This window comes from Cyrtonyx montezumae, unplaced genomic scaffold (genome assembly GCF_038088225.1).
Source record: "Cyrtonyx montezumae isolate F1298 unplaced genomic scaffold, pur_monq_1.0 scaffold_18, whole genome shotgun sequence".
In the NCBI taxonomy this organism is placed as follows: domain Eukaryota; kingdom Metazoa; phylum Chordata; class Aves; order Galliformes; family Odontophoridae; genus Cyrtonyx; species Cyrtonyx montezumae.
The window spans coordinates 3,977,548-4,002,751 of NW_027071914.1; the positions used below are offsets into that span (position 1 = coordinate 3,977,548).

Here is a 25,204-nt window from a genome sequence, read left to right on the forward strand (position 1 = left end):
TCTGTCTCTTGGTTGCAGCTCTAATTATGCATGTCTTGCTTTAGTTCTTGCTGTTCAGTATTTTTTAAGTCCCACATTGGGAACACTTTCAATGTGTGCAGTAGACAATCCTTATCATCTAAAGGTGCTTTGCAGTTCTTTGAATAAATATTTCTAATCTGCATTTGAATTGCTTAGCATACAGTAACATTTTTTGTACTGAATTTTATTTCCTGATAAACTGAATAGAAAGTAAAAAATATACCAAAAGCAAGAAGTCAGTACTTCTAGTAGCTTAGACCCACTGTACAAGTAAGGCACTATCAGATCTCTAGTTGAAACTCAGAGCAAATGAAGGAAAATAAAACACATACTGGTATTTCTGTGTAAATACTCTAAGCCTGAAGTTTCTTGTGGCAGAGGGATCCCTGACATCATCAGTTGAATTTTTTCATTACTATTGCTTAATGTTTTTCTTAGTTGTCACTTCTATGCATACACAAACTAATGGTATACGTCCAGCTGCTGTGCAATATAACTGACTGTTGCACAGATAAACTATGTTCATTCAAGATATCGTGGACAGTACTAGATGCTTCTAAGTTTTTCTTCTGTTACAGAACTGTCTTTCTCCAAACCTTATAAGATCATTCCAGGTAGAAATTCTATGTTTTCAGTCTTCAGTGTATAGATTTTATACAGTGGATTTATGTTGAGAATAAACATGCCATCTAATAGGCTTCTGATTATTTGTGACACTTTATAACTCTCTATAGATCACTAAGTTGATATTTTCATGGATGTGCTTTCTCAGAAGTAACTTTTGGGTTGGATACTGCTGTATTTGTTAAGTTGGAACTTAACAAACACAGAAACAGATTTTCAAGTTTAACTTGCAGTGGATTATATGTTATTTTGTGGTTTGGGCACTGGATGCCACTAGTTCTTTCTGGAGTTTATAATCAGCCTTCACTTTGAATTACTGAGGGAAGACAAACACCCTCCATGCTCCCATATTTTTAGGTCACCTATGTGAGTATGCTGAGGAGTTTGGGTCCTCACAGAGGTCCTTTTTGGCTCCAGTGGAAATGTTATTGCACTTTCTTTATTAAAAGACAATTATGTATCCATATGAGGATTACGTCACAGAGTTGTTTTGGAGTGGATTCTGGAGTAGATTAAAATATTTGATCTTTCAAATACTCATTTAGTTTTTAACGAGCTTTCTGATATTCATGAGAGTCTGCTTTTTGAAGTTAAACCAAGGAATCCAATATGGTGACATTTCTGTTCCCATAGTTATGGCTAACAAGTATAATTCGAGAACCAGATCCTGTGCACTCTTCTGATAGATGTTTTTTTTTCTCATGCATTCCATTATTGTGGCTCATTTGGGGTATCTTAAAATATAATCTTGGCACCATACCCTGATGTGACAGTTTGACATTTTCCATGGGGCCAGCGGCTCAGTATCTCAATAGAACTGGGCTACAACATGCAAAAGACAAAATATTTATTGGCAATTTTTATTTATTTATTTATTTATTGCTTACAAGTATGATGTAATTTTGAATTCTAAAGGTAGTATTTTTAATTCGTAATAAGCAGCGATACCTGTCTTTGAAGCACAAGAAGATTTATTTCAATAACTTGAAAAACTATGTGAAATAAGGTATGATTTCCTGGGAGGAAAGATAGGAAAAAGCACTGTAGTACTATTTTTTTTTCTTCTGTTTTGGCTGCATTACACAGCCTGCCCATGTTGACAAGGTCTGTGACTATCTCAGATGCCTCAGAGAACAATGTACTGCTTTTAGTGCTCGTATACCTGTTCGAGTCAGTAGCTGCAGCTGACCCCTGCAGTACAGCCTTTGACTCTTCTCAGTATTAGCTGTGTAACAAATTCAGATAGCTTGTATTAAGTAAAAGATGTAAAGAGTAGAGGAAGGGTTAAAAATCGTTTTCATATGCCTGGCCCCAGCTTACAGCCCAGCACCTGTAAAATCTTGAGTGATTTCAGCTGCAATAAACAGCCCCTGAAAATGCTGTAGAAAACTGTGAGGCTGTGTGGAAGAACAGGCACGTCTATCTTTGAATTTTATTTTTTTTTAGTTTTGTTTCCTGATTTGTGTATTTTGTAGCTTTTCTCTCTAAGCTTTCTTTCTCTTTTTCTTCTTTCATTTTTCCTTCTATTTTTAAATGGCTTTGTATACTCTGTTTAAAAAAAGTAGCCTTCCTTTCCAGACCGCTAGGAGCAGGTGAGTCTTTCTCAGAGCTTAGCTCACCACTTATTTTAAAGGTATATTTAATTATCTCCTTGGAGATACACTGTCATTGGAATTAATTTTTTTGTTTGTTTTTATCTTATTTTATATCTGCCCTGAAAAAAATTTCTTGCAATATCCAGAATAGATCAACATGTAACCTAAGGTATATATGTTTGGAAGTAGTAGTAACGTGTTTTGCTGTCTGTAGCACTGAAAGGAGGACTTAAGTCTTTTCTTAAAACTTAACTCAATTAATAAGAGGCTGAAATTTTCTTATATAAAACTATCATTCAAAGCTACTGTAGTGGACAGAGATATGCATATGTAGATATGTAATGTGCTATGGACATTAATAAGTGTCAAGTGGTATGCATTTTATAGGAGTAGGTGCTCCTGAAGTACCTCAGTTCTTCCAACTCTGTCTGTTCCTGTGTAAGATTAGAACAGTCGATTGCTTATATGCCTGTCTGTGTGTGAAGGATTTATTAAGAGGAAATAACGTTGTATCCAAACATAGTGAGTTGGTACCCTTGAATGAGTTGTCCATTTTACTTGAGCAATCTTATTTTTTTATTTTTTGTGAGAAGCATGGCAATGTCTTATAGTAATTTCAGAAAAAAATGGTAGTTCACTTCTGTTGCAAATTTCAGCATACAGAAATAAAGGTTTTTGTAGCTATTATTATTTATTGCTCCCGAGGTTATTCCAACGGACGTACAGGTGAATGAGCATTTGTGCCTTGTGAGGGTTTGCTGTGCTGTATTAGTGTGGTGGTCTTACACAAAGGTGATGTATGGACTCCTGGGGGCCCATTGATTGTGTGTTGAGTACTACTGAGTGAAGCTGGTGATCAGTTGTCTTTTGTAGGTCGTTTATGGGCACTTGAAGAGCAAAACAGTAAAACAGTATACGTGAAGTCATATTTCCCATGTGCAGTAGTATTAAAGGTAACTAGGACGATGGAGGGCCTTGTGTATGGATATTGTTGACTATACAGTCAGCATGCATTAGATCAGACTTACTGCCTGACTCAATCCAGGCATTGCCAGTGCCTCTGGGACTCTTGGAAGAGCCTCTCTATACAGTTCTTCACCTTCTAGGAGATTTTATTAGTCTGGGCTCTGCCCTGTGTGCATCCACAGTGCTACTTCTGGTCCAGCTCTGGAGCTAATCTGTTCTGGTACATTAGGTGATTATGTATCTTTCTCCCCAGTGCACTGGATTCCCTGAATACTTCACAGGTCTTATTAGCTCTAAAACATCCCATTCAAAATAATTCAGAACAACTGCAACAGAACTTCTCTGGCCCTGTAGTCATTTTCCTTCCTTCCTTCCTCTAGCTGTACCTTGGTATTGGTACAGTGGGTGATGTGTGTGCGCAGATTGTGCGGCTGTGTTTCTAACACGAGAGGACAGATGAAAGATTTCATTTGTAGTGTGCTATGAGTCCCTTGTGGCTCTCACTTTAAGCAATGTAAAGGAGTTGGTGTGACAGTCACATTTTGACCCATCCAAAAAATCTTTTCACATAATTTTAGCAAATTTAGTTTATGATTTTTTTCCATCCATTTTTATTCTACTGGAATAAATGGCTTAATGTTTTTTGAGATACTTTTTATAAAATGAGAAATATTGCTGTAATTAGAGTTAACTTCTTGATAGGATCAAGATTTATGGTGATATGGAGACAAAAGGCTGCCACAGGTAAAAGTCTCATGTAAGCGTAGGGAATTTCTTTATTGCTCTAGTGACTTCTTTTATTTTAATTTTTTTCCTGTATGAAGTTGCTGTTGCCAAACTGGTTGCATGAAGCATGTTTAACAAGTGCATTGAAGCTCTGCTTAGGAGAGCTGCTTTAGACTTGCCCTGCCCTGTGTGGCATTCCTAGTGCTTGCTTCACTTTGCACATGAGGTTTCTTTCTGAGTTGTTAAGTTTACTGGTAGGTAAAGATAAAATCAAGCTCCCATGAAGTGATGCATTAGAAGCTATTCCGCTACATTTCATTCCTGCTCGGCACTTCCCATTGAACTGAAGGAAAAAGGGCTTATTAATGACCATGACCATGCAGAGTTTCTTTTTCCTGTTTTCATTAAATAATTTTAAGCACTTCATTGAGATTTAAAATAATATTGTCTTGTAGTTTGAATGATTATTATATTTTATATTAAGAATTTCCTTAAACTTTCTCTCAATCTCGGGAAGAGAAATAAGAAGTGTAAAGAAGTGTAAATTGGGATTTTTCCTAGGCTGCTGTTGGTGTACTGGTACGTAGTAAATATGACTATATTAAGTGTATAAGATGTATAAGTTTCTAAGAGCTGATCTAGTCTTCGGTGAATATTGGTTTGTGATCTGTTTACCTATCATAGGTGCTGGGGAAGGGAAACAATACCCTGTTAGTTTCCCATGTTCCCCTGAGAATCGAACTGTGAATAGAATGACTTCAGCAGAAATGATAACTTGAAGCAAGTCTTAGGAAGTGATGGAAATGGTCATAGAGTCCCATAACTTGAACCAGAACAGTACCATGGACTTCTAAAACATTTGTTATTACCTCTGGTTCTCTCAGTTATCAGTACTTGTGCCTCTCTGACTCCCCAGCTGTAAGCCTGGTTTGACAGAAGTGCCGTATGCTTGCAGTGTGCTGAGGACAGGATCATGTGTTTGTCACATACAGGAACACTAACATGTGCATGAGTTATTCTGAAAATAAAGCTTATGCATGAGTTGAGGCAAACTTACGATGGCTTAATGGTACCAGTCTTGACAGAAGACTTTGGCTTGCTTACTGCTGCAGTATGAAAAGATCTAAGCTTCTAACACTGCTGTGTTAAAATTTTACAGCATATTTAGACCAACATGAAATGTTTACTGTCCGTGAACAGTAAGTTGTAATGTGAAGCTGAATTCTCACAAATATTTTTTTCATTGTATGTTAAGACTTTTTTCCTGTAAAATATATACACTTAACTGAAAATATGAATTTGCTCAGGGTAAAGTTGCACGCTCCCAACTTTAAAAGAGAAGTAAGGCAAGCTTGATTCAATATAGAAGTGTGAAATTTCACACCGCTAAAGGAATCCAGTTGGAAAACTCCTATATGTGCTTTCCCAAATACAGAGTAGCATTTAGTATTTCCTATGTTTATGTTTAGTGTTTAATTTACTGATATGTTCTTTTACCTCAGAAATTAATTTGGTTACTTGGTAAATGTGATGTGAAATAACCAATTTCTATATATGCTCACATCAGCAAGCAGCATGCCTAATGTGTATGTTTAGGCCCTGTAAGCAAACTCACATATCCAGCCTTTGATCCATTATAGGTGTCAGAAAGAGAAGTAAATAATTCCTCTTTCCCTCACTGCTGCTTTCTCTTGCAAGACTTGTTCATATGGTAGCCATATGAAGACTGCGTTTCTAACCCCACAAGGTTAGAGTGTTCTCCGAGGAAGGCCTTTCAATTCAAAAAGAATTTTGGATTCTGTGAGGGAAGTAACTCAGTTGCAAGGAAACTGGACACCAGATATTGAGTGCTAAGTATCAGTAGGTTTGGAATATTTCAGTTTTCTTTTGGGATCAAAATTCTAGCAAATAGACATCTGTTATCAAGGTGAAACTTAAGTTAGATTGAGAAGAAAGGAGGCAAGAAGACAATACAAAGGCACATGGTGGAAGCCATCTCTCTGTTTAGAGTGCTGTAGCTGTGTGGAATTGTTAGGCCAACTTCAATATGCAAATAATATTCATTAGGACTGTGAAAGCAAGTAACTGTTCTTATTGTCAATGGAAAAAGCAGAGAGGAAAAGAAACAACCAAACATTTATTGCCAATCCAAACTTTCTCTCCATGGAGAGAAAGTCTGTTTTGTTTATTTGGTTGATTTGTTTGTAGCTATTGGGCTGGAGGAATTTGTAACATGGTAGATTTCTTAAAATTGATAATATCTGCTCATCAGCATAATTTTTTTCAGCATGAAAATGTGCTAGTGTATGAACACTTTCACTCTTCCAGAAACAGCTTAAAAACTCCAAGTTGTCTGGTTATCTGTGTTTTCATATGTTCTTCAACACTGCTCATATTTTCAAAGCAGAGATTTAAGAAATTTCTTAATGAATAAAATTGTCACGTGTGCATACTGAAGAAAGGATAGTTTATCTGGAGATGAACTCAGTTATTCAGGTTATTTACATTACTGTGTCAAGGTGTTTATAAAGCAAAAGAGAAATCCAGAGAACTCCTGATAATTATTCCTCAGAGCACTGAAAGCTGAATATGGAGGCCATACGTTTCACTACTGGAAGGCATCCAGAGCAAAGCTGAAGATAAATAAATGTGTTCTCATCCGTATTAAAACATTCAAACTTTCTGGTGACTGTCACTTGACTCCCTACCTCAAGAATGTAGGCAGGTGGTCTGCAGATGGCACGATCTGTTTAGCTCATCTATGATTAATGTACATAATGCATTCTATGTTGAATCCATAACATGAGCTTTAATACAACAGGAGCTTCGTATGTTTATGCATAATAGAATATGCTTTTAAAATGAGAAGACAATGTAATTTTTGTTCTAATTCTAACATTTTAGGCGTCTGAACAAGAACAAATTGCAAGTTCTTCCAGAGCTCCTTTTTCAGAACACACAGAAGTTAACCAGATTGTAAGTATGATCCAATTTATATTTCTGTGGTATGTTCCTTATTGTTACATGGATCTGCATGTTTGCATTTTGACTGTGGTGAGAGGTTTCATGATATTAAAACTGCTAGGTTGTAAAGGTTTTTAGGAGACTGGTTTTCCTTGTGTGTACTGGTAGTTCAATAGAGCATAAATATGAAATGGACTTCAAAATGAATTATTCTTAACTCTCTGTGTATTGTTACAGAAATCATGAGAAGTGGCAGCTTTTCATCCATAATAGTCTAGATGCCCACGAGAAGGCTGCATACTCTCATTATCTAAAAACTACCATGTTGGCGTAGTGCTGGTTGATTTTGTTCTAAATAGTTTTTTCATCTTACTGAAATAAAACCAAACACCTGTGTTACATGTTTTGATGGCAGCAGGAGCAACTTAAACGTAGAGAAGACAAATGTGAGCTTTGTATTGTTGTTTTTTGAGGCGAAAAGGGGAAATGTTAATACAATCACCTGTTGAGGGAAGGGGTAGAGTATATGGAAATCAGGTGGATGAGGAGGTGCTTGAACTGTTACCAAGAAGAATAGGATAATCTACCTTTTGAAATAAGCAGTCAAAAGCTGTTTGAAGTAAACTTTGGCAGCATCTAAAAAGTTAACTTCTGATCCAGTCTGTTTTTCTGAAGAACATTTTAAAACTTTTGGTTTTGGCTTGAATTTGTTTATGGAAGAGCTCTTTGTAAGGTCTCGGATTTGGCTGTAACATTGAGAAGTTACTGTAGGGAGACTGAAAAATTGCTTCATCCATATGGAGGTTTTATAATTGTTTAAATACTTTCATATGTAACCAAACAAACCATTGAGGCAGTATGGTATGTTTTTCCTCCTGTGTAAATGCAAAATGTGTGGTGATGGTAAAGATGAATTTTGAAATCAGTTGAATATTTAAAGCGTTGTCTCTTTGCTGAAGTTTTGAAAGAAGACAATTTGAATGGCATTGTGCAGTGACAGTTATGGGCTCAGGTTTGGAGAATTTCTGTTATGAACTTCTTTGGCATCAGAGCTTGAGAAACTTACTGTGCAAGTAAGTGAGCCGTGTTGTTCTGGAGAGAATAAATTAAAAAATTACAAGCTAAAGCTGTCCTTTGGTCTCAAAATCTGGACTTCTGAATAATTCAGCTTCTTCCTCCATTTTAAGTACACTGGAAAATATTTGCCTAATGCATTTGCTAAGAATGAGTGATTTGGTTTTATTTCCTAATGCTTATTTCTGAAGTTCTCTATCTTTTAACTTCTCTTGAGTGTAAAGCTTGAGCTGGTATGTTCTTGTGGATACCATTATCTTCTCTCCAGAAGATGCTGGTTGTGTTTATTTTGTAAAAGACTTGCTTCATGGAGGTTTCCAAAGGTAATTGTGATGGTTTACAGTTTAAAAGAAAATAATAAAAAGGAATTATGGAGTTTACAAATATCCACTAATTTGAATTGAGCGTGCTGCAACTTCATCTGGGAGCGATTGCACTGTACGTGACTATTATAAGGTTGAAAGAAACTTCCTGGTCACGTGATGTCGAAGGGAAGTTGGTTGTTGGTCACTTGAGTTGATCTGTCTAAGGAGTTTTTCACAAAAAATCCATGTGAAAGTAATTCACCTTTTCCAGTATCAGAGTGTATATTTTGTTAGATCATATAATCATGATACATTATAGTCTTTAACAGCAAGGGTAATAATTTTTGCTTTTTAGCATATGAAGATTGTAATAAAATTACATAAAATACGATGGTTAATATGAGTGCTATATTCTGTAATGCCTCCCAATGGATGCTTCATTCACTGCCATTCATTCAAAGTCTTGCTACCATTTAATAGTGTTTAAGATGGATTGTTGTTGCAGTGCTTGCTAAGTTGAAATTTTGCTTTTTCTGTTGAAGATTCAAGAATTCAAATATAACGTACATTTAAGTAAAATAGATCTTAGTAAAGTGAACTGTTATGATTCCAAATGCAGTTGGACTGTGTTTTTTATTGATGAGATAAGAATGAGTGATTTGCTACTTACTGGAATGGGTTTTAGACAGATGTATATGTACGTGTGTATATAGTTGAACATGGTGGAAACTATACAGCTAAGATCATAGAATGGTTTGGGTCGGAATGAACCTTTAAGATGATGGAGTTCAAACATCCCTGCTATAGGCAGGGACACCTCCCTCGCAGCCCTTCTTACAGCCCCACCCAGCCTGCCTGAAATGCTTCCAGGGAAGGAGCATCTACAGCCTCACTAGGCAACCTGTTCCAGTGTGCCACCACCTTCAAAGTAAGGAATTTCTTCCTAATATTTATTCTAAATCTACCCTCCTACTGTTTCATATCAGCAGAGTATCTTCAGCCTTGTTGCTGCTGGAAGTTGAATTATAGATCACTGTTCTCCTGTCAGTGATGTGCTTGAAAGACTGGAGTAGAAATCTGTCTGGATATATTCTTTTCTTCTGCTAACACACACTCTGTGTAGTTTAGGACAGCTGTCTGTTTGGCCCTGATGGTTTCTTCATTTGTCACTATAGTGCACTTCTACCAGGTCACTGTGTGTGTCACTGAGATGTTATCTTTATATTAACTGGTAAAATTTGAGTGAGGAAGTAGATGCTAACTTATAAGGCTTCTAAATTAATTTCTGCACTTTAGGTACCTTTGCTTTTTTTTCTACAACTTTCTTCCAAAGTGCCAGCATACATTATTTCCTTACGTCTCTTACAGTGTTGCCTAGGCTTTGTTGTCACATTTAGTGGATATTTGAAGCAGGAATATATGTTTAAATATGGGAATAAATCATAGAATGTGAAACATTCCACAAAATTAGTTTCTCATCAAGTTTTGAGCCTTTTATTCTAGAAAGTATGGCTTTGAGACTTGTAGATTTTATTTGTTTTTATTTAGATGAGAGTTTTAAGGTAGCTGGTGAATGAACCCTTTGTTGAAATCTCTACTGGAAATGTCTGATGTTGCTCTGATGCTTTCACTTCCAAGGTTTTAAGCTTCTTAAATGTTTTATCTGGGATAAATAATTTAGTATCTAGTAATTCAAACTGCAGGTGCTTTTAATGGGAAATCTGAATCATGGAAAGGCACTTCTGATATTTCCAGAAATGGAGAAAAAAATTGTATAGCTTTAGATATTGTTTACTCACACTGAGCCATTGAGGAAAAAATGTAAGGATTATCATTATAGAAGTAATTAAATGTGACAAAGAACTGTTGTAAACCAAGGTGTGTAACCTAACAGTTCTAAAAATAGGCTTTGATCATCGGTTCGTTTCTTGTAATAAAGTATGAAAATTGTTTATGAAGTTTATAAACAAAGCTGTATGTGAACTGAAATAGTGAGTTTTCTACTTTAGTATGTGATAAATAACTAATATGGAATACCTATCACTATATAAAACGTCAAATAAGTAACTGGGATTTTGATTGCTGAAAAGTGCCAGGAAAATATGAAGCATCTCTTTGACTTTTTATATTTTTAAAGGGGAGTTAAAAACAAGAAAGCACACACACATCTTACCAGGCCATGTGGGAGATGTGTTTGGTTGTGTGCATGAGTGCATATAAAAAACAGTTTGAATGATAAACTTACTGGATGTTGACAGTCTATGCAAACTAATGGTTTGTCGTATCAACTTTTGTTTATATTTTTATACGTTAATATTGGCCATCTCTTTTTAAAGACACAAGCATCTGATTCTTTTGATTTTAGTGCTTATGCATCCTGTATGTTTGGTTTTGGCTAGGTAGCTTCATCAGGTGATCCCTGGTAAGAGTAGATGGAACTTTGTGACTCCTGCCTCACTCAGGAAGCTGTCCTTGATAAATAGCGTACTTCTAGATCCGCTGTGCAAAGCTGTCTCCTATTGCATGGTGTGCCTGGATTCAGAAGTTAGCCCAGATAAGTCAGTGTCTTCTGGTTTGAATTGGGCAGCTGTAGCATTAATTAGATTTTACTGAATTCTGCTTTCCTCTTACAGCTAAGATCTTCATTGTTGCTGCAACATTTGTATGTTGGTTTGTACAAAACTTGACCATGACCTTGTAGAACTGTCGCTTGTAAACCCTCCTTTCCAGGCTGACCCTTAGCAAGCTGTGAGCATGGAGTCATAGAATCACGTCATCTGATCAAATTCACAAGCTTGTCTGTAATGGATGTCTTCAGAAGGTGTGTTTGGTAAAGGGACCGGTTGATGAATTTCCATGGTGTTCCCTTTATTTTTGCTTTTCTTCCCTTTTCAGAAAGAGATCTCATGGATCTCTGACTTACAGCTCCATTATCATTTCATATTAAAGCAGGATCCTGACAATTCAGCTTTTATATCAGGTTGAGTTATGGCGTTGCCATGACAAAATAGCTCAGGCTGCAGCAGCATGCTTTTCTGTGGGTTTTCCACATACAATAACTGTAGTTTTACTGTATATAAATCGCAATGGGTCTTTTTAGAAGACAGTAAATAATTACAGTAAGTGTTTGCTGGTCTCTGGGGTGCACTTCTGGTTTGAGAATGATGTGCGTTAGGTCAGAGATCTTTGCTGCAGATAGCTGGAATGCATTTACACCATTTATCAAGCTGAAGTCATTTTATATCTTCCTTTTGGCTCTGGTTGCAAATAATATATTTAGCAGGTTTTTTTTAATATATAAATACATCAGTTTTCTATGGGAAGTTGATGGATTTTTCCTGTCTACATTAGTGCAAAACATTGCTTTTATTTTTTTTAAGTTTGGAAACAACAACAACAAAAAGATTTCAAATTACTGTGAGAGAAGAAAACAAATAAAAACATGTGAAAAGCCTCCATCCTTGTTGGGGCTTTTTACCCACTGTAAAACTGGTTATTTAAAATTATATTGACCAAAAATCTTTTTTTCCCTCCTAGGGGAAATAAGCATAGTTGGGAGTAGGAAGGGTACTCTATGGGAAAGTTGTTTTAGTGGCAACTTTCTTCTATGATGTATATTGTCAATTTGTGTGAGCAGGTGGTTTATGGCAAAGGATTTTACATGAGTAATATATTTTCCCATGCTTTTAAAAAAGAGATGTAGTATTTTGCTTGGTACTCAGCCCAAGAATTCAGGGAACTCACAACTGGTAAGATTAATTTGCCACTTACTTACGTGGTAGCCTTATCCTGTTCCTTGGCGACCATCTTTCTAGACGTAGCTTTTCTTAAATGCAGTCTCTAAAAGCATATTATATGGCTGAGAGATGATGTGTAAAATAAGATCGTACTGTTGTCGTCTAATTAACACAATCCCAAACTGGAAAATGCTTTGTATATTTTTCTAGCACTAAGATTAGCCTTATGAACCTTCTAAGTTCAACACAGGAAGAAGTTCACTTTGTCAATGCTATTTACGATTATCAATAGTTTATAAATGTTTCTTAAAACTCTTCCTAAATGTCGGTAAAATTCAGTGTGCAGTCACTTTATCCAATTAGATGTTAACTTCCATCAGAAATGTTTCTTGTGTCCAAAATAGTGAGGAATATCATAGAATCTTTTGAATTGGAAAAGACCCTTAAAGGTCATCTAGTCCGGCTCCCCTGTAATGAACAAGGCCACCTGCATCCAGCTCTGTCCAGCCTGGCCTTGAGTGTGTGCAGGGACAGAGGGCACCTGTGGGCAGCCTGTGCCAGTGCCTCACCACTCCTTCCTTACATCCAGTCTAAGTCTCCTCTCTTTTAGTCTGTAACCATTTCCCCTCATCCTATCACAGCAGATCCCACTGAGGAGTCTGTCCCCTTCCTTCTTACAGCCCCTTTAGACACTGACAGGCCGCTCTCAGCTCTCCCCAGAGCCCTCTCTTCTCCATGCTGCACAGCCCAGGCTCAGCCTGTCCTGCTGGGAGGTGTTCCATACCACAGGTCATTTCTGTGATCCACCTCTGGATGTGCTCCAACGGGTCCACATTTCTTCTGTTCTGAGGACTCCACATCTGGACCCGGCACTACTGCAGAGCAGAGGTGCAGGATTCCCTCCCTTGACCTGCTGACCTTGCTTCCTGAAGATGTGTAGAGAAATATGACTTTTCAGAACTTCCGCAGGCTATTGATATTTTGCTTCTTGAGAACTTTTGTATCCCTTGCTTACAGTGAACATTAAAGGGAAAAAAAATAAGCACAAACACACTTCTGCATTTAAATTTTTAATGTGAAATTTTCAATCTTCATGGGTAGCTAGATTTTCTTTATAGAGAAAGATCCATAAGTGTCAGATTTTTGGCATGAGTGAAATGAACACTGCAATCATGGGAATATGATTTTTAAAGGGATTTCTGAAAAAAACATGCCAAGTCAGCCTGTTTTCAACTCATCTGCTAATTCAGCTGTCTTTTTTTCTTCTTTTATGAAATATGTTTTTCCACTTCCTTATTTAGTGTATCTTTCTCAGAATATAGTTTTCTTGTCAAGTGCTAGAGAGTATGAGGTGAACAATGCAGACAGTAAGTTCCATTGCTTCTAAGGCTTTGTGGATACACAAAGTGCACGAAGTTGATCTGGGTGAATGTCCTGCTGTAAGATGGGCTGTTGGTGATTTCTGTACCCAGCTCAGTTGAGAACTACATCTTCAAGGCCCTTTTATAAGCTATGTGAGGAGTACTGATTTGCAGCAGTTTCACTCGAAGATGATAGATGGAATTCACATTGATAAAAAAACATCCGTTGCAGGACAGGTCATTTTGCTGCTTTTGTGCAACTACAGCAGAACAGCTTTGTAGGAACGCCAGGGTTACTCATCAGCTGGGTAGCTGGAGGCGTGTTTGGGAAGGTGATGGTATATACTCTGCCAGTCTGAAATGCATCCTTATTAACAAGCTTCAGCTTCTGCTTTTAGAGTAGAAAATCTAAAACTGGGGGCAAAAGACAGTGACTCAACTTCTTGTTATGATAGCTTTCACATGACTAAAAGCTATTACAGAGCTCATGAAATACGATAACTGTGGGTGGGTATTTCTGGCGTACCATTTTCTTATGTTTAACTTCAGAACTTCAGTCTTCTGCTTTTGTTAGCACAGTTCAAACATTGCTCAGTGGGGCAATATGGTTCCTCTGCATTGCTTCCTGGTAAAGGTGAGTTTGGGGATGTGTTCCTCATGGTGACCTCTGCGGAGTGGGGACATGTGTTAAAGCCACGGGCTGCTTTGGAGGGTTGAATAGCCTGGTGGGTTGCAGTGTGGTCAAAGAATAGTTAGATTACATCTGCAGATAGTTTATTTCTGTAGGTATTTTGACCTGCAGTGGTCTGTAGGCTCCTCCTTTACAGAAGCTGACTAACCGTGTTGGTCTGACCGCCTGCTGGAAGGAGTATGGTGAGTCAGATTCACTGCATTTGCTTTGTTAACACACTGCTTTGGTCTCTGCATCACAGCTAGTATGCAAACAAACATCAGCACATCATGGTGTACTTGTTCATAATTTATCGCTGTATGGATATTGCTTTTGTTTAAAAACACGCTTTTTAGTTAATTCCTATGTGAATTTCTTTTGTGCTTTCCTCCTTGGCTGTGCACTGAGAGCAGCTGAAAATCATTTTGCAGAATGTTTGGCTTAGTGAAAGGTCCAGGGCTACTTGAGGTTCCTAGCCATGGTTAAAATGAGCATTTGCAAATTCCGTTGTAACTTTTCATTCCTGCAACTAGGTGAAAGTAGGGAATAGATACAGCTTTGTTGGTTAACAGGCATTTAAGAGTATTTAACATCCTTTTTGTGTTCAAGGCCTTTTTTTCCTTAAACAGTGACTGTACAAATGAGCTGGTAGCCTGAAGCACAGATATCTCATCTCCTTAACAGGAAAAATATAATAACGATAATGTAAATATTTCCATCACTTGCTGTATTAGGCAGTCATTCTGAGGTTAAAGATGAATTTAAATTCTGTGTCTTATAAAAGTCCTTGCAAATGCTCTAAAAATACCTTGCAAGTAGTAAGTGCAGCTTTTGGTGTTCATAAGGATAGTAGGAGTAGGCGACTCCATCTCTGCTAAGGTCTGGCACCTTGGTCTTCTGTTTGCTTTTAAACAGCAGCAGAACTCAACATTACCTGTGGAGATTTATGGTGACTTCAGAGTGCCCTGTGTGTAAATGTTATTGTGGGTAAAATGGTGCAAACCAAACACTGCCTTCTTTTAATTCTTTTCCTGTTTTATTCTTGAAAGCTGTAATGTGTACAATGGGATGCTGATCTCAGGCTTCCTGGAACATTTCAGTATGTTTCACAGAGGTAATAGGTCATGCCTATTTCAAGTGTTTCAGACACAAGAAGGTCAGCAAAATGAATACTGCTATAACTTTTAAATGCTCTGTGGTTCATACTGAAATACCATCACGAGTGATTCAGGATTTCATTCTAACTCAAATCTCCTTCTGCTGAGAGAAGTTGTGGGATTTCAGCCTGGTGCACATGTCTGTGTGACCCTGCCCTTTGAGCAGGTCAAGCTGGAGCTGATCTGGAGGATTTCATTTAGACTGAGGTGGTTTCACATCATGAGTGCAATTTACATTGTAAACTTTAAATTTTATTTCATAAAGAGTTGCTACTCTTGCAAGTAATGAAATGTTATGCTGTTACAGAAATAGATCCCAAAGGGAGGTTTATTATCTTCTTAGTCTTATGACAAAGAGGAGGATGTGATACAGGGCGTGCCTTTGAGCAGCTCTTATTTCTTAGCTCTGTGTAACATACTGAAAACGGAGGCTCATGACAGTGTGTTAAAAGATTCTAAGAGCTAGTTTTAGCATGTTTCTTCTTACATAATGCTTTGGAGCTTAGAGGGCTAATGCAAATATACAGTAATTCCACTGTTGAAGTTTGAGATTTCCTGCAATAAAAATGCAAATACCATTCAGGAATTGAGGGAAGCATATTTGGAATTAAATACTTGTATTTTGCTTTGCTCTGTTAAGCTTCACAGAATCATAGAACTGTGTAGATTGGAAGGGACCTTTAAAATGGTCTAGTTCCAACCTTCCTACTACAGGCAGGGACACCTCCCACTAGACCAGGTTGCTCACAGCCCCATCCAGCCTGGCCTGAAATGCCTCCAGGGAGGGGGGGCATCCACAACCTCTGGTCAACCTGTTCCAGTGTCTCACCACCCTCACAGTAAAGAATATCTTCCTAATAGCTAGTCTAAATCTACCCTATTGCAGTTTAAAGCCATTTTCTCTCGTCCTGTCACTATGTGCCTTTAAAAGAAGTCCCTCCCTAGCTTTCCTTTAGACCCCTTTCAGGTACTGGAAGGCCACCATAAGGTCAACCCAGAGACCTCTCCATGTTGAAGAGCCCCAGCTCCCTTAGGCTGTCCTCATAGGAGAGGTTCCTCTGATTGTGGCCTGCCTTTGGACCCACTTGTGCTGGGGGCACCAGCACTGAACACAGTACTCCTGTTGAGAGCAGAGTAGAGGGGCAGAATCACCTTCTTCTACCTGCTGGTCTTACTTCTCTTGATGTTACTCAGAATACGTTTGGCCTTCTGGGCTGCAAGTGCATGTTGCCAGCTCGTGTTGAGTTTTTCATTGACCAGCACCCCCAAATACTTCTCCTCGGGGCTGCTCTCAAGCATTCTCTGCTCAACCTGTATTTGTGCTTGGGATTGCCCTGACCCACGTTCAGGACTTTGTACTTAATCTTGTTGAACTTCATGAGGTTGGTATGGGCCCACCTCTCAAGCCAGTCCAGATCCCTCTGGATGGCATCCCTTCCCTTTAGCATGTCAACTGCACCACTCAGCTTGGTGTCATCTGCAAATTTTCTAGGGTGCATTCAATCCCAATGTTTCTGTCACCTACAAGCATGTTAAATAGCACCAATTCCTGAGGAATGCCACTTGTCACCAGCCTCCACTTGAAAATTGAGCTATTGACCTCAACTCTCTGAGTGCAACTATCCAGCCAATTCCTTATCCAGCAAGTGGTCCATCCACCACATCCATTTTTCTCCATTTTGGCAACCAGGATGTCGTACAGGGCAGGTAGGTGATGTCAGTTGCTCTTCCTTTGTCCACTGATGCTGTAACTCCATTGCCCTTGCTGAAGCCATGCTGGTTGCCACCAGCCGCCTCATCTTATTTTTCTGTGTGCCTTGGTAGGGCTTTCAAGGGGATCTGCTCCCTGACCTTGCTAGGAACAGAGTTGAGACTGACTGGCCTGTAGTTTCTTGGATCTTCTTTTTTTCCCTCCTTGAAAATGGGGGTTATATTTCCCCCTTTCCCAGACAGTGGGAGCTTCACCAGACTGCCATGACCTTTCTGAAACGATGAATTGTGACTAACGTGCTGATAGGCTGTTAACAGGGACACATCTGCTGATGTATTTTTTCAGGAACCAGCTGGTATGAAATTACTTAACCCTGACTGTTGTGTGCAGGCATGTTATGTTTTGTGTTTTGAGTGGCTTGTGTGCAAGATGCCATGACAGATACTGAACTCTGTGTGAGGAAGATGTTGGAAAGCAAGTCAGTCAACATGATAGCATACAAATTTGATCCTTTTACAGTTTGTTTCTTATGTGAAGAAAATAATCTCGCATCCTACCACACTATTGTGTAAAGCAAATGGTTTATTGTGTTAGTTCTGATAAAATCACTGTGCTAGTCCTGCTGTAACACGTCTTCTGTACTTCTGGAAGTGCAGGGGGGCTGCTGAGTGCACTGGAACATTATAATTCTCTCAGACTGAAACTGATTTTTCTACATTTAGCATGCATGCAACTGGTAAACATATATGGGGTGACAGTTTTGCTTTTTTCCTGGATTCATTTGTACTCATGCTTTCCTATTCCACACTTTCCCAGTTATTGTTTGATTACTCCCATTCTTTACAATCCCTTTTTGGGAGCAGAGCTGACTTATTGTGCTTAGTTTCTGTTAGTTACTGGAGCTTTTTCTTCAGAGTTGGCAGCTGTTCTAGTGTCTAACTTGTCATCTATTTTGTTCTGGACATTTGTTGGTCAGTAGGAGGTACTTCGCTTGACGTGCCTGCCTTACTTTAGAGGCCTGATATTTTTTTCTGTTGTACTGTGTGTTTTTATTACTGCCAAAACTTGAAATAGCAGTGTTATAAGATTGGCTGCCATGAAACATGTAAATCCAGCTATGCATTCTACTGGGTTTATTGAAAGGATGTAGTAGCACACCCTCACCTGCAGTACCCAGTGGCTAACACAACAAATTATCTACTGAAGCTCCACACGTTTTGTTTTGTTCCTTCTGTTAGCTATGATATGGGAAGTGCTTGGAACTGTATTTCCATTTCTGTTAGTCGTGCATGGAATGAGATCAAGTTAGATTATCATTGCACAGTTAGACTGCTTGGCTTTGATTTGGTTTACTTCATATTCATCAGTACTTACAAACTCTGGAGGGATCACAGCAATAATGTTGTTTGGTTTTCTTTTAACGTGACAGCAAACAGTCTGGGGGACGCAGCATGCCACTTGCCCCGGTTGGTGGTGAACTTGAGAAAAAACAATTGATATTTCTTTTTCGTGGCCTCAAAATTTTCACTATTTTATCTTACAAACTGGTATTTCAATTGCTTGACTGGAATTATTATTGTTATTATTATTATTTGCTGCTTTTTACTCCTTTTTACAGATGGCATTACTGCGTTTTCAACATGAGGATTTACCTCACTCTCCTGCAGCTGCGACTTATTGTGGTTCCTGCTCAATGAGAGGATCCAGTTTCTTTGTGCTTTAAAATAAGTGCATGTTCTAAGAATCCATGGCTAGATTGGTCTGTGCATAGCAGTGATGTGTGATGTGCTTTGAGACATGTCGGACTTTAAGGTAAAAAATAAATAATCATGAGCTTGTTCTTTTCTTTGTACACTGTAGTTGACGTTTCAGATGCTCATACCTGAAGCAAGCTTCTTCAATTACCAATGAATGTTAAATGCTGGAGAAGAGCTAGGGATGTAAAGATACTGGTGTCTACACTGAATTTCTGCAGAGGCGAGCAGCCAGCGACACTGCTGTGTAACGTTAAACTGCATGGTTTCAATTAGGCAACAGATGCTTGTCAGAGGAACTTTCACCCACTGCAGCTGATTTCACCTGCACAGACTGCGTGGGGATTAGCTATAGACATAGAGGTCATGGCTTGTTTTGAATCAGCCATTACTGGGTTGTTTTTCTTTCCAACTGACATCTGATGCTTAAGGTTTCTTATTTAGTATTATGTTGTCAAGGTCATTTGTCCCTTTTTATTTTATTTTTTTCCTGTGGACAGACTGTTCTGGATTTCTTCCTGTCAGTTTGTAAAAGTCTGGTTTGGAAGCTGGCTGTGCTGTGAGTGGGGAGTTGAACCAGGTGACCTCTGCAGATCCCCTATCACCTGAGTTATCGTGTGGGTTCATGCACGGCCTGTTCTGAAAGCAGTGCCTCCTGTTTTATCTTGCTGGCCTGTGACATCAGAGGTAGTTACGTTGGTGAGATGGCAGTAGAGGTTGAACCTTCCCTCCAGTTTATCATTACCTGTTGCCATGTGACAGATGGCAGCAGAGGGGCAGTCTGACGTGGAAGCACATATGAAGCAAAGGGGGGGAATTGAATTCCTCCCTGTGAAAAAAATGGCACCCACTGACATTCATCAACATTTGCTGAATGTGGATGAGTGCATGTGTGCACAGTGAATGTGTGGATGTGAGCACAGTGAGGTGTTGGTAGTGTTTCAGCGGTGCCAACCGTGGGTCACCACTGCTGGTGCAGATGTTCACAGGCGCAGCGTGCAGGCTCTTGTTCATTGCTGGTGAACATGCACAGCTTCTGGAGGTGACTGTGTTAAAAAATAGTGTTACTGTGTTCTTTGTATGTTTCAGTTCCCATGAAAATACATAGGAGACATTACTTTCAGAGCAACCAATGTAATCTACTTGCCATATGTAGTGTTGTTGTGGATGATACTAGATTGTGCATTTTTTTCCTTTTATTTTTTTATTTTTTATCTTTTTACTACTCCATATTAAAGATCAAATGCAGTAGAGAGGATTTTGGTGGGTGCTGGAAGATACTGTGCCTAAGAGGTGCAAGATTCCACTCATAACCAGCATCTTGTGTGTGAGCTGAGGATTCTTATCTCCCAGAGAATTTGTAAGTTAACAAAGTTAGAAGAGCTCTTGGTAAAGAAATTCATTTCCAGCTGTCTTCTGCCCCAAATTGTGCTGTTTGGATCTGCTTGTAAGGTTTATTTTAGTATGCTTTCTGGGGGTAGATGCACCTTGGTATGGACTGTATGTTCTGCATTGTAGCATCTCCCTGTAGGAAAATGATAGCTGTGTCCATTTCCCCAGCACAAGCTAATTCTGCTCAGCCTAAAACCACCTTGCAGAACAGAATGACCTGCCTGCTAGGCTGCGCGGGGATTATGCAACATATGCACATAGGCACTTCCTGGCTGGTCCTAGAAAAATGAAGTGAAACTGCTTCGTGTTCGGAGGCTTCTGTTCTGGGAGCCCTTTCATAGTGGGATTGGCAAAGAGGTTCCTATGGAGAAAGACACTTCCAAGTCAGAATTCAGTTTTTTTCTTTTCCTTTGGATGATCCAAGTTTTCCTGCCTTGTACATGAGGAAAACTCATGAGTTCTCCACAAAGATGTCACCTGGAGTGCTGTGCTATGGTCTGTTCTGCAGTGCTGGTGGTTCAAGCTGGCTCCCAGGCCACAAACTGAGCTTTCATGGCTGTCCTGCTTTCAGTGGCTGGATTTAGTGGTTTGGATTTAGGAAAAGCACTGTTGATAACTCTGTTAATGCTGTAGTTGTTTTTTTACTTCTTTGGTTGTGGTGTTTGTTTGTTTGTTAAAATAAGAACAATAACAGAAGACTCAATTTGTGAATTTCCTCCAGTTAAAGAAAAGTGGTTACTGTTCAGGGTGGTTGGTTGAAAGCTTTGTTACTCTGCTCTTCTGGGCATACCTGCAAAGTGCCTTTAAATTAAAAAAATAAATAAATAGAGTAGGCCAGTTCAAATGCTATTTAGAAAATGTTTACTTTCTTCTTGTGTCTCCTTGTTACAAGATTTAATGCTTCTGTTGAAGACATGGATTAGAAGTCAAAGAACTCTTTTTTTCTTTATCTGAACTACTAACTATTGAAAATGAATGGTTTTGGTTGTCTCAGAAACTTGAGTCAATGTTAATTTTATATTAAATATTTTCAGATTACAATTGCTTTTATTTAATTCTTAAGTTATTGGTTACTTGGTTACTTTGAAGGTGTTTCAACTTCAAATCCTTATTTTATCAAGCGACTCTTTTCATGAATGTGTGCATCCCAGTTTAATTATGGAGCTATGCTTCTTACTGAAAATACCACATTTCAGTATCGCTGAGTGTGCTGAGGAAAGAGGTCATTTACCTGCTTTGTGGGGTCGGTGCGTTTCACAGGGTCATGCATTTTATAACTCCAAAGGGAAAATACAGAAACTGCCTCTGAGTTGCACTGCCTTTATTTCTTTGGAGTTATCCCCAGAGCTTTTCAGTGTGTGAATAAAAGGATGGGAAATGTATTTTTTAGCATATTGTCAACTATCATCACTTAATAAAAATATGCTTAGACACTACTTCTGGGAATTTAAGTTGTTTTTTGGTTCCCCTCATGATTTTATGCAGGTATGAGCTAATTGGCTGCTTTTATTTCACTTGTGGTGCCTAGCCGTAAAAATGTGAGAGGAGGAAAGAGTGGAGGCTAAGCGATCCCCACACTGTCTGGCAGCCTGGGAGGGACAGTCACTGGAGGATCTTCTGGGCACAGGTTTTATTCCAGTACTGAAGCTATAACAGCCCGCAGGAGCCAGCCCTGCTGGATTTCTGCATGGCAGCTCGCTGTGGTGCAGGTTGGTGTGGTTGCTGGTCTGAGTCGTGCCTGCTGATTTACTGCAGCCCCGCGCTTGCAGGTCACGCTGTCAACTACTATGGAAGCGTGCACTTCTTAACCACCTGAAGTCAAAAATAGCACTCAGTGGTTACAGAGTTTGGAATGTTTAACAAAGAGACTTCAACCAAAAAATCCCAAGACAATAAAAAATTTCTTATACTCTTGTTTTGCACAGCCCAGAGTCCACGTTGTAAATATCCATAGTTACGAAGAGCAACCTGGACTTAATGCCCCTGCTTTGCAGATGCACATTTCTGTTTGCATATTAGATTACCCGTCCTTGTGCTGAATCTGATTAAGGTGTCTGCACAGTCCATCTGCCATCAATCTGCACGTTGTTCTGCCCAGCATTTCTAACTGCACAGCATTGCAGCTCATGAAAACAAATCTCACGTGGAAAGTCTATTTCTTCAGAAACTACCAGTGACAGCTGAGCAGCTCAGACACATTTTTCAAGTGATGTTGGCTAATGAGAATTAGCAGGCACAGAGCAGGACAGGGAGTTTTGAATGTTATGAGGAAGACTCGGTGTTGTGATAGGAGCTTTTAGCTGCTGAAGCGAGCACTCTATGTAAACTGTTTGTGATTAGAGCTGGAGGACATCTGTAATTGAGCACTTCCTGTGGATTAGCTTAGAGTCGGATAGTACTGGTGCTAAGAGTTGGTCATTTTTATTCACTTGTTAAGTACTCGTACATCTTTGGTGGCTTCACTGGTGTGAATATTTTCCTGGCTCGTAGTAGCTGTTTCCATCACTGATATTGTATGCTGTGCTCTTAAAAAGGCTCTGTATACATGCCTCTGTAGTTTTCAATAAAACATTACAGTAAAGTTACCAGTCACTTAGGATCGTTGTAGCTAACATAAATAGCCAGCTGTTAGGATGCTTGGAGTTTTTAATGAGTGCTTTTTGAATTGTCTTAATTTTTTTGAATAAATAAGTAAGTTTTAAGAAGAATAAATTTGTATCACTCCTGTTCTTGAAGTACGGGTGTTTGTCATCAGTTGTAAATCTTAATTGTCTTAGTCATGCTTCCTGATACAGCAGGGGAGAATCAGAGGAACCACCCAAAGCTGTCACTGCATGCTGCCGAAGAGCGCGAGGTGTGTGAGCCTGGAAACGGCCTTTGGTCTGTTACCTTGAGGAAGAGATTGGGAATTCCTATTTAGGGGTGTGAACCAAGAGTATACTGTTGCATTTAAGCTTCGATATTAAGTGTATGATTTCCTTTTAAAGTGTGTCAGGAAGGAGCACCTGCTATTTCTGCTGTGCGAAAGACGGCTCTGCAGAAGGAGCTGCTTCCCCGAGGGAGCATTTACCCGTCGCTGTGGGTCAGTGGGAGGTGTGGGAGGGCTGCAGCCTGGCCAGGAGGCTGCGGCACGGCGGCTGTGAGCCCAAGGACACAGCAAATAGCTTCAGTATGGCTCGGCTAGCAGAGCTAAGAGGGCAAGTTCTGGAGAATTTCAGCAATGTTATGGGAAATGGCCACAGCCAGACTTGTGATTAGCAATGGAGTGCAAATCCTCTGGGTCGTTGCCAGGGTTCAGGAGGGCAAAACACTGCTGGGCTATCAAATTGTTGCCATACTTCGGTTTTTCTCTTTTGTCACATTCTTTTTTTTAATATCAAGCATGCCATCATTTTAATGCTGTATATCTACACATCCCAAACAATGCGTGGGGACAGAAGTCGACTAGAATTAGTTATATTTCAATGCTGAAGACATTGAGAAAATAGAAAAAATCAGTCTCTACTTAGCTGTTTTTTTTCTTCAGATTAGAAGAATCTGCCATGAATCTGCTCTGACTCCTGTTGTATAAGATGTACCCACAGCAAGGGGAGGTTTTATGTGTGATTCCAGTTTGGCTTCAGATTGTTTTTGTTCTGAATTGTGAAGTGAAATAAACAACGTGGTGTATTGAAAGGATGGAGAAAGTTTGTTAACTTTAAATTTTTGACAAATATCAAAGGGTATTTTCCAAGGACACTGGTTATAATTGTAGGTTAAAGCAAAACTGAAATGTATTTGCAGTACGCTAAAACGCATTCTTTTTTTTTAAGTTATCCTTTTTCCTGGTGTGAAGCAAGCTGTTGTAAATACCGGCTGTATTGGTCAGACCTGCTGTGGGTGTGATTTGTGAGTGCACTCAAGCAGAAGTTTTCCAAGTCAAACCTCTTTATTCATTCACATTAGTTAAGTAAACAGAGGCATTTTGTTTTACTCTTCTGCGGTTGCTTCTCAAACCACAGGGCTGTGTGCCTTGGCACAGCTCTTCTGCAGAGGCACGGGTGGAGCAAGGCTGTGTCACTTAGGCAGAAAGGTGGTGGCTGTGGCCATGTCCTTGCCACAGTCAAAGCCATCCATTTAGCCCTCACCCATTTCTCTGGTGCTCCTGACTTACTCTGAGAGCAGGCTGTAGGTTAGATTGATTACACTGGCTTTGTTTCACCATCAGAGGCAAACAGTCTGAGTTAGGCCCCTTCTGGGTCACTGCCCTGAGGAAAGATGTGTGGGTGCTCTCTGTTAAGCCATCCCCAGGGGTGCGGAGCTGTGGCCTCACCAGCACTGCAGTCTGAGTGACCATTTGCTGCTGCCCTCGCAACCAATGAGCCTGGCATGTTGTGTACTGGCTTGTTCTTAGTGGCTGTGTGCTGGCTAAGCCAGTATCTGATAATGGAACTTGTTGCAACCAGGTGGGATGGGAGTAAAAAATAAAAAACACCTTTTTACGTGAGTTAACTCTTAAGTAACACTGTCTTGATCCTTTTTGAGTATGGGCAGGACATGACAACTTCTACATCACAGCAAGGCAAGGGCAGCTGAAATGATGATGCTGGCTGAGCCAGACCTGCCACTGAAAGGGCACTCACGTATGTGCTTTCTAAGAGCCTGAGCAGTGAACCTTACATAGTGCTGGGATTTATTTGGGTGGACTCCTTTTTATTTATTTCTTGCTCCTTCCCCTCACAATACTGATAACATTTCCAGTGGATCTTTGATTTTTCCTTTCATGTTTTGGTAAATACTATTCCATGTGCTTTACTGACGCGAAAGTTACAGGAAACATAACCCAGCAGAACGTCCTTGCAATTTATGTACCAGTAATTGTTTTGCTGTGCTAATCCGACTGTATGAATTAATCTCTCCAGCTATTCTTTTAGTAATTGCAGAGCATTCACTGTTTAACATTTCAGGAGTAATACTGTGGATTAGCAGAGTTTTGAAGACTTCCATGCAAAACGTTGTCTAAATATTGGAGCTTTCTTGTAGACAGACATCAGTCCCACCTCCTCTGTACAGAACATTGAGGAGAAGCAGTATCATAAATTGCTCAGGATGCTGAGTTTGATACTTGCTGCAGAAGCTCTGAGTTTGTTTCCCCCAGCTCCGTTGTT

General features: G+C 39.4%; 1 protein-coding gene across 1 annotated transcript in view; it reads left to right on the top strand.

Annotated features, from left to right (window-relative positions):
* SLIT3 (slit guidance ligand 3) overlaps positions 1 to 25,204 on the top strand; it is a 464,100-nt gene that overhangs the window by 48,535 nt on the left and 390,361 nt on the right. The window contains exon 4 of the mRNA XM_065734486.1: positions 6,837 to 6,908. Within this exon, the coding sequence (XP_065590558.1) occupies positions 6,837 to 6,908 (72 nt within the window). The remainder of the gene's footprint in view (positions 1 to 6,836; positions 6,909 to 25,204) is intronic.